The 10,488-nt window shown below is 33.4% G+C and overlaps 1 protein-coding gene across 4 annotated transcripts; it reads left to right on the forward strand.

Annotated features, from left to right (window-relative positions):
• The first annotated feature begins 2,377 nt into the window (after positions 1-2,377).
• Positions 2,378-10,404, forward strand: LOC108196001 (uncharacterized). Of its 4 annotated transcripts, none has more exons than XM_017363048.2 (16): positions 2,378-2,546; positions 3,258-3,524; positions 3,615-3,743; positions 3,874-4,081; positions 4,854-5,000; positions 5,643-5,717; positions 6,106-6,177; positions 6,477-6,548; positions 6,874-6,945; positions 7,074-7,145; positions 7,694-7,765; positions 8,061-8,132; positions 8,242-8,385; positions 9,269-9,340; positions 9,521-9,667; positions 10,001-10,404. In XM_017363048.2, the coding sequence occupies exons 2-16, from the start codon at positions 3,327-3,329 to the stop codon at positions 10,183-10,185; spliced, it is 1,737 nt and encodes a 578-aa protein (XP_017218537.1). In that variant the 5' UTR covers positions 2,378-2,546; positions 3,258-3,326; the 3' UTR covers positions 10,186-10,404. The 4 variants fall into 4 exon arrangements, with proteins under 4 accessions (XP_017218537.1, XP_017218538.1, XP_063937242.1 ...); XM_017363049.2 differs by having other exon boundaries at positions 2,499-2,612; XM_064081172.1 differs by having other exon boundaries at positions 2,535-2,671.
• The last annotated feature ends 84 nt before the right edge of the window (positions 10,405-10,488 follow it).

The raw sequence follows: 10,488 nt of genomic DNA on the forward strand, positions 1-10,488 counted from the left end.
TGTAATAGATATTAAAATTTGCAAAGCATGTTATCTGTAAATTTAAATAATTTGTATATATATATGAACCGTGATTATGCACTAAAATTAGAACGTCATCACCGATAGTTTAATGTAAAGAGGCTTATCATAAACATTGGAAGTTCAACCTGCATATAGTCCGGTTCTAAAAAACCTTCGCTTTGTTATAGTTGACACGATAATTATATACATCATTCATCATTTTGATTATATTCTTTATCCTGATATTAGGCGTGAAATGATTATATGATTTTTCTAAATGATCCTAGGCAAGTAGGGGTGAGCGTGGTTCGGTTCGGGGTGGTTTTAAGGTAAAACCGGAACCGAAACCGCAATTCTTCGATTTTTAAAATTAAAAACCGAAACCGCAACCGAACCGTCGGATCGGTTTCGGTTTCAAAACCTCGGTTCGGTTTTAGTCGGTTCGCTTTCGGTTATAAAACCGCAAGAAATAAGAAAAAGAAAAAAAAATTACGTAAAAAATTATCATAACATTAAAAGTTATCTCTTTGTATTTTTTACGGTATTAGACCGATGAAAGAGTCCAAGGCTGCGAGTTTATGATTTTGATAGTATGTTTCATACTACTCATTTGGATGAAATCTAAGGTATGTAAAAAGAATTGAACCTAATTCAAGTATCCTCCGACCTAAACCAAACTATAATCTAAATTCTATATATTACTTAGTTACGGTTCATGATATATTAATATAAATGTATGTATATATTATCTTAATACACACGTGTATATATGTACATATATAAATATATTTATATATCTATATTTATATATGTATTATAATTTATAAATAATATTTATTTATTTATTTTAAATAATCGGTTCGGTTCGGTTTATTTCGGTTCGGTTTTAATCTAAAACCGGAACCGCAACCATTAGAATAAGTTTGTTTTTTTGATTTGCGGTTTCGGTTCGGTGCGGTTTTATACGGTTCGGTTTTCATCGGTTTTTAATGGTTTCGGTTTCAATTCGGTTTTTTGCTCACCCCTATAGGCAAGCGTGGTTCATTACATAAAAAATTATCGCAGTGATGGGCAAAAGAAGTAGAAGTGTTTTTTTTTTAATTTTTTAAGCCAAAAGTAGGAAGTAAGAATTATTAATTTTTTTTAGAGTTTTTTTAGTGATTCGCATTTTGTTGCGAAATTTTAAATTGTTAATATGTAATAAATTTTAGAATAAATTTGAGAATTGTGGTCAAAATTGATTCTGTTTTCAAAAAGTTGGCCAAAATTTTAAATTCTCAAAAAAAAAGAGACTAAACTTTGATCCGTTTTTTAAAAGTGTGGCTTCCATTAAATATATACTCCCTCCGTCCCAGCCGTTTGTATACAAATGGTTGGGACACGGAGATCAAGAAATTATGTAATAAATGAGTAAAGTTAGATAAAAAGAGCCATTTGTATACAAATGGTTGGGACACGGAGATCAATAAATTATGTAATAAATGAGTAAAGTTAGATAAAAAGTGGGTATAGTGGTGAGACCCATTTATATTTTATAATAGATTTGAGATAGTGGAGGAAAGTAGTGGGTGTAATAGTGTTTATATTATTATAGAATGAAGATAGTGGAAGAAAGTAGTTGGTGTAATGATGTTTTATATTATAAAAGTTTACTACTTTTGGAATGTATACAATTGATGGGACGTCCCAAAAAGGAAACTGTATACAATTCACCGGGACGGAGAGAGTATTTAACAGGAGTTGATACACATATTTTGAGTAAAAGAAAATGAAACATAACTTGAGAAAATGAAACTGGCCAGCAAAAAGTACAAAGTCACCGAAACGTACGTCACTTTGTAGTAGCACGAAATTATAAGTTTCCTAGATGGAGCCCACAAAAGCCGGTAGTATGGGACCAGCACGCTGCCCACTGATTCTCACACTTATCCATGAAACAAATAAGTCTCAGTCTCCACTACTTTTATAGCCTTTCTGGTTTTCATATCAACAAAATACAAATAATAATAATAATATACACAAATTATAATAATAATCTCATCATATCAATACATATTTAAATTTAAATATTACTTGTCCTAGACTCATTTTTTCAATCTTACAAATTAAGAAATATATATTTTAATGAAAACATGATAAATGATCAAAAAAATTACAATTGTTTTTCTATTTAAAAAATCTTAAAATTTTAAAAATATGTTTTAAATCTTATATCTATATCAAAATTTTTGATTTAATACGATCTGACTCGAAAAAATACATGCATACATACGGAAATAGTAGGTGGTTAGGACTCAGCCTCGTCCTCACTTATTAGTAACTACTACTACAGTTACGTACACAAAAATCTAAAAATGACTTACATTATCTACTCGACATAATTACCATTAATAAAATAATTTGTGTTTATCTTTCGTCTTCTTTCCTTCTTGCTTCAAATTGCAGTAACTAATAACCAATCCAATCAGCTTTGTATATAAATTAATAAAATCATCTCCATCACAATCATTTCTGCCGACTCATCACATATTCTCCTCCTTTCGGTTTGATCCTCTCACCCCTTTTTATTTATCTGAATATCTCTTGTTTCTTCACATATACACAGACATGTATGTGTGTTTTGTACAAGTTTGGCTGTGTTTTTTGTATGTTTGGACACATATCACATGTATTTAATCAGGGTGCTTGTTGGTTGATTATGTCTCTGTTTCATGTTTCTTGAAATGGGATTTTTTGTTTTTCCCGGGAAAATTTGTGAGGGTGATTTTGTTGACAAGCTTGGTTTGATTTGTGTGATTTTGGTGTTTGATGCTTGGTTTTAAGTTTGATTTTAGTTGTTTTGTGTACCCTTTTTGTACAAGGGTTTGTTTATGCTTACTTGCTGAAATTTCTTTGTGTTAAGATATGTGTAAAGAAGTCATTTTTATCTTCTTGGGCTTGGAATGATTGATACTCCAAATTAGTCATGCTTTTGTTGTTAATGTTTATTGTGTTGTTAAAAAGTTTTTATTTTTTTGGGAAAAGCTCTAATGAGCTCAAGAGCTTTTGTTGCTTTCTGGTGGTGCTATATTAGGAAGTAATAAATGAGTGTAAGCTAGTTGAGGATTTTACTGTTGTTTGTGATTAATGATATGACATATAGGGACATTGGTTTCTAAACAGGAAGTTTCTTAAATTATCATTAATATTTTTTGTTTGCATTTATATTCATGAATTGATTTTTATGGTTAGATTGTACATCACTTGTGTTGCAGGTACAGTAAAATGAATATTGTGATTGCTTGACATAGGAACTAGTGTTGATCATACAAGATTGTTAATTAATGGGTGGAGTTTGCTCAAGGAAGCGAGAACAGCAGGTTAATGAAGAGAGCATTAATAGAGGACTTTCTGTGAGATACTTTAAAAGTGGAAGTTCAAAATGGCTGGGTTCCTCGATTTTGCGAGCACCTTCAGATATCAAGCTGCGCAATGGGAAATGTCCATCTCTTATGGAACTCTGTATTTATAACATATGTGAGGTATGCAGAGTTCTTTATGAAGGTTATTTCTGGAAGTCGAGGAGTTATGGCCTTGTTGACTGATACTGTTCTGTCATGAATGTGTAACAGGATATGGATCAATATAAAACTCTTTCTATGCTGCCAAGGGATATTAATCAGCAGATAATTAATGAATTGATCCGTTCCCAGCGTCTAACTGAGCTTACACTTGAAGCCTTTCGTGATTGTGATCTACAGGTAATTCGTTGCACATGATGGTAGAGCTAAGATTGTGGTACTTGTATAGGGACCATTATTTGTATTTAGAACACTTCTGATACTTTCAAGTCATACAGAAATGAATTGTATCAATTTTTTTGTTTATCAGGATCTTGACTTTGGAGAATATCCAGGATTTGGTGACAGCTGGATGGATGTTGTAGCTTCACAAGAGGCTTCTTTACTCTCTTTGGACATTTCTGGTTCTGATGTTACTGACTCAGGCTTGATGAATCTTAAAGATTGCAAAAATCTCCAAGCCTTGAATCTTAATTACTGTGACCAGATTTCAGACCATGGACTGGAATGTATCAGATGTATGTATTTATTCTCTAGTTAAGGACCAAGTGTCTTCAATTATGATGAGGTGTTCTAACAGCTAAAGCATGATTTGTTCAGGAATAACCTGAATTCCTAATCTTGAAACGTAGTATGCTACCGAGGTTCATTAATATGATGCAACATGGTTCCTTAAGACATTAATCGAGAATGCATACTTGATCAAATTGTAGATCATTTTATATGTTGAATTCAACTCCACACTATTTCGTATTGTCTTATCTTTGATACTTCTGATGTTTCCCAAGTTATTTTTGGATTTGGAAGCTGAAATAGGTTTTTGATGTATAAAAAAGTTGATGATATCTGAATGAGAACAATTGGTATAGTTACAGCATATGAAGCACCGCTGTTTTCTGAAGTCTATAATTATTTTGATGAAATAGACAATACGAAAAGCAGTGTCCTTCTGATGTGTGTATTTTTTATTTTGCTAAATCCTTTTGATGTGTATTGTCTACTTCTCATTAATGAAACTTGAATATGGAGTTCACAATTTGTTGTTTATTTGTTGATTTACTTTTACTTTATGCTTATGAAAGTCATAGCCCAAACTTGGTTGGGTATTAAGGCATTTTACTATCAAATTTTTTATCTTTCTTTATCAGCAAATCTTTTCGTTAAATAATACATTAAAAAGGTAAAACAGGGTACCAGGACTTGAACTCTGAACTTTTGCATGTTTTGTTGTGCATAATTTCCTTTAAACCAGACTACCTCTTGTCTGACTTGCTCCTTTCCTATATTCAGATCACTCCAACTTGACAACCTTGAGCTTTAGAAGGAACAATTGTTTTACTGCAAAAGGAATGAGTGCCTTGTCTGGCTTAGTCAACTTATCAAAGTTGGACTTGGAAAGATGTCCAGGGATTCATGGTGGGCTTGTTTATCTCAAAGGTTTGCTTCTGTTTTACAGTCTCACTTAGTAATGAGTTTCTTGCACTATGGTTGTAAAGCATCTTAATGCATATTTTTTTAAGCTTCTCTAAGTTTTACAGCATCTTGAACTTATATCTGGATCTGTTAGCCTTCATTTCATGTTATATTGTTTAGCTTCCAAGTTGGGAGTTGGGCAAACCATGGGTTTATATATTAGTCTTATCCAATACTGCATGAAGGTTTCTGTATATACGATGAATGTAAGCTTCATTTCCCAAGGGTTTTTGCCAAGAGAGAAGTGTTGGTGCACCAATTGTATCTCATAAAGGAGAATTTTTTGATGGTATAATGTGTTTCTTAACTAGAATCACTATATGGAAGTTATTCTTGCTGAGGACAACAAAAGAGAACTATTAATATTATGTGGTCTGTGCATACAGAGGAAAGCACAGTCAATTGGAAGTACTGTTATGTCTTATATTCTCTCTATTGTTTTTGTAAAAGCATGTACTACCAATTAAAATTCAGTATCGCTGAAATTTTTTCAATTTAGTTACTGAGGTGTGAATTGTTAATGTATCAACGGAATAAAGTTTTACATAAAAACTTTGAACATACAATTTAAGTTTCAGTTAATATATCTCAGCTCATTCTTGGCAGGACTTTCAAAGCTCGAGTCCCTTAACATTAACTGCTGCAACTGCATCACAGATGCTGATATGAAACCTCTTGCAGGTAACTCTTCTTGATTGGAAGGGGTACCAAGGTACCATCTATGATGTAGGTTTATTAAATGTATACGTCTGTGATCCATAGGACCATAATATAGACATGTAGTGGCTTCTTTGAAAACAATGACGTTTTGGGAGAGTTGGTCATCATACAAGGTTCTTACTTTTAGTTTTGTTAAGCCTGTAAAGTTTGGCAGCTTCCTGGGGGGAGGCGCTGTTAGCGTTTACCTCTCTGTTATTTCTACCACTATGAGATTTTTTTTAATACTCTAATCACTCTAATAAAGCCTCCACATTCTTTCTTTTCATTGTTCAAATAATGACCTTGCGGCTCAAATTTTATGGTGCCAAGATTTTATGCTTGTTGACCACTGTATACATTGCCTCACCAGGAATTACAAGCTTGAAAGAGTTACAAATTTCCTCGAGTAAGGTTACTGACTATGGTGTGACCTTCTTGAAAGGTACTTGTTTTGATTTGCCCGTATTTCTTCATAAATAATACAGGTTCTTGGCCATGCCACATCATGCTTCCAATTTTGTTAATGCCTTTCCATTTTGCAATAATCTTAAATCATTCTTAATTTACAGTCAAAGTAGGTTTACAGTTTTTTCCCCTTCACCTTCCCAATTTTTCTTTATGTAAAATATTCCAATACGGGATGCAGTGAAATAATTTTATTTAGCTTCTCATTCCTCTTTTTGGTAATTGTGCCCTGATTTTTGGGCAATAAGACGTGTTTACACAATTATTTGGTTGCAGCCCTGAACAAGCTTACTTTACTGAACATGGAAGGTTGTCCAGTTACTGCAGCATGTTTGGAATCTCTTTCAGGTTTAATCCCGTGCATAGTTGTTTTTTTATAACTTTAATCTCTATATGTAGAGTCTATATCCATATCAAATCCCTGTACTTGATTTGATTATCTTGCATGAAAATTCTTTTGTTGGTAGAACCTTTACTTTTTTGGTTACTTGGCTTTGTATATGATGATGCTATGTGACCTCAATTAGTATGTAGCGCTACATACATCTTGTCAAATAACTGGATAGCCTGGTTGCCACAATTAATTTTAGACAGCTACCTTGTAATCTTTAGTTTGTACGATAGATTATATATAAGAAAAGAATAATTCTGTCTTTTCTGTTTTTGGATGCAGCTCTTACCACCCTGTTATATTTGAACCTCAGCAGATGTAATTTGACTGATGATGGTTGTGAAGAGTTTTCACGTAAGTATCATCACTGTGCCTTGTAACTATAAAATGTCTGTAGGAATTATTATGGCGACTAAAAATTATTTAATATGTGTGATTATATATAAAACTTGAGGCTTGTTTCTTCTTCCTTGTGTCTGCAGGGCTGCAAACTCTAAAGGTTCTAAACTTAGGATTCAATGAGATATCAGATGCTATTTTGGTACACCTGAAAGGTAAATTTTGTAGAGTAATTTATATCTGAAGTTCGCCGTGTTTGTATATATATCCACACATTGTAGAATTTCATGGAGCAAAAAATTGAGCAACCTGAAAGTTATGCATGTGAGTTGCACAAACATATTACACACGAACTAATTGTACGATTTTAATTGGCACATGATCCTTCTTCTCGGAACTCTTGCTTATAGAATCTATGATGCTGTATGTGTTTAATTAATCAAAACTTGATAGATAGTTGTTGCCAACATGCTAAAATATGTTAGTTTGCTGAAACTTATATTTTTTATCGCGACAAACTTTCTTGACATGCTAAAATCATGGTTTGTAGGAACCCCTTCCCCTTTTCTTGTAGATGAATTTTGACAAAATGCAACTATATATGTTTTTGTGAATCATCCTTGTGCCATTTTCAGTATATGTATTTGTATGAGATGTTCCAATCAAGTTTAATTTTTGCAGTATAGCTTTTTCAATACTGTTTGTAGTGCCATATTGTATAAGCTTTCGGGTACATGCTCATACTTGCCTTGATTAAAAGCAGGTTTAAAGAAGTTGGAGAGCTTGAACCTTGATTCCTGTAGAATTGGTGATGAAGAGCTATATAATTTGTCAGGTTAGTGTATTGCAAATTTAGTTGTCTATATGTTTGGTATATGACACCATTTATTCTATTATGTGAGGCGAGTTTCCGGTTATATTGAGCTCTTGAGATATGTCTGAACTTCTGGTCTGTCTTAAGCAGACGAGTGAACGTGGATTTTATTTATTTTTTCCTACATAAAAAAAAAAAAAAAAAGCTTGGTGTTTTTCCTTCTACAACAGTTGATGCTTCTTCTCATCTTCCTTTTTGCATATCTATCTACTGACCCCAGTCAGCTCCATGTAATGTATTGTTACTTCATATTCAGGGCTTCAGCATTTGAAATGTTTGGAGCTGTCTGATACTGAAGTAGGAAGCAACGGACTCCATCATCTCTCTGGTTAGACAAGTGTCTTGTGTAGTGATTATATAGCGTTATCATTTAGTGGTGATCCATGTTTCTTTGTATACATTAATGTTGTTTATATCCTTAAGTATCTATTATGTAGGTTTGACTAATCTGGAGAGTTTGAATCTTTCATTCACTGTTGTAACTGATGCTGGTCTGAAAAAACTATCTGGATTATCATTTCTGAAGTCTCTTAATTTGGATGCTCGCCAAATTACAGATGCTGGCTTGGCAGCTCTCACAAGTAATGACTGTTTAAATGATAATTTACTTTAAATGTTAGAATTGCTAAAGAGCTATCAACACCATTATTTCAAGATTTTTTTATGTTTCCAGATATATATTTTGTCTTTGTGGAAAATTTAGTTCTTGTTAGGTGATATGCAGGTCAAATATTTCTAAGCCTGTTTAGATTTTAGGAGAACAAAGAATCCTCGCTAAAGATATACTTCATCTATTAGTTGATGCTGGCTTATCATATGCATGCAAGTTATGTATAGTTGGTTCTTAAATTATTGCCTTGGGAATAAAAAAATTAGTAAGTATGGAGGCTTTGGGGACTAAAGCACACCGGAAAGTAAATATAGATGTTAGGGTTTTGTTGTGCACTCCATTAGATTAGAAGGGGATTCATACGAAGCCCTTTAGCAATTCTCCGTATCACATCAAAATGTTAGCTTGTTTGGAAACACCTGTTTAACTGGCCCAACTTCATTTTGCTGCCAGCCTTAATCAGCAAGTGAAATTTTGCTGCTAGGCTTTATGTCCCATTTGGCCAGTACATTTGTGGGGAAAAGTAATACTCTGTTCCTTCCCTCTCTAGTACATATTTGTCCGGGTTTGAGATTTAAATTTATTAATCTCTAACTTCTCTTTTCCTGTTCTTATTTTTCTAAACTCAATTGTTGAATTGAGCTGCGTGCTGCAGAAGTTTGTTTAGTGTCAGTAAGAAGTATAATTCAAAGCCCGCAAACACGATCAAGAACCAAATTGAATTAAGAAGTATAATTCAAAGCCCGCAAACACGATCAAGAACCAAATTGAATGCCTTCTGGTTTATTGTTACTTCATTCTTATATCCCTCTTATGGTAACATTTTCTTGTTTGAAATTTGTCTGTATGTGCAGGTTTGACTGGTCTGACTCATTTGGATCTATTCTGCGCTCGTATCACAGATTCAGGAACAAATTATTTGCGAAGTACTTGCATATAACTTCTGTCATTTATTTAAAATTAACACGTGTTCCATTTTGAGAAGTTCTTTTTAGGGTTAAATTCTGCATTATTATTATATTTTATATGTTATTAAATATGTATTTGGAACTGGAAACAGCAGGATCATTTACATTCATATTTCATGTTGTGGGCTGATTATTTAGGTTTCAAGAATTTGCGGTCCTTGGAAGTTTGTGGTGGAGGATTAACTGACGCTGGTGTGAAGAATATCAAAGATCTCTCGTCTTTGACAATGTTGAATCTCTCTCAGAACCACCACCTGACAGATAGAACCCTGGAACTGATTTCTGGTATATATTGGCATCTTTAACTCATCTAGATCTTCTTTATGTGAATGTGGTTGATTTTTTTTAGTACTCTGGTATTTCAAATCCCTAGAAATGTATTGATACTGATTACATATATATTCTTCACTTTGCACGTTTGCGATGGAGATATCAGCTCGAGTAATTATTTAGTAGCTCGTAGTAAGGACAATGAGATTCCGTTTTTTTCTTTTGTGGAACTACATACTTTGATTAAAGTTCGTGATCTGCTTCTAGGACCTGTGTTGGCAAACATTTGTTCTTATATTTTCCCAGTTGATGACTGCATAAAAGCCTCATATATCCACATAATTACAGGTTTGACAGATTTGGTTTCTTTAAATGTCTCAAGCTCTCGTATAACTGCTGGAGGGTTGAATCACCTAAAACCCCTGAAGAATCTAAGATCATTGACCTTGGAATCCTGCAAGCTGAATGCAAGTGATATAAAGAAGCTTCAGGCCTCAGACCTTCCTAATCTGGTAAGCTTTCGACCAGAATAGGATCCGAGGAAAACATCTGTGTATATAGCCATTCAGCCATGAACTTCTGTATATTAGAATAATAAGTGATATGTGGAATTGTATAGATGATAGACCTAAAAATTACGTTGAATTCCTTCTGGAGGATGGAGACATTTGTGTGCTGCATGTGGAGCCTTCCTTTTGTATTACCTACACTCAAAAGAAATGTATATATGCTTCTGTGGCCAAGTTTCTGAATGTGTAACCGTCAACTTTCTAGATATTCATCCGTACCCCTGTATATTATCTGGTTTTAAGATGAATGACTTAAATTATGGATTT

This window comes from Daucus carota, chromosome 7 (assembly GCF_001625215.2).
Source record: "Daucus carota subsp. sativus chromosome 7, DH1 v3.0, whole genome shotgun sequence".
In the NCBI taxonomy this organism is placed as follows: domain Eukaryota; kingdom Viridiplantae; phylum Streptophyta; class Magnoliopsida; order Apiales; family Apiaceae; genus Daucus; species Daucus carota.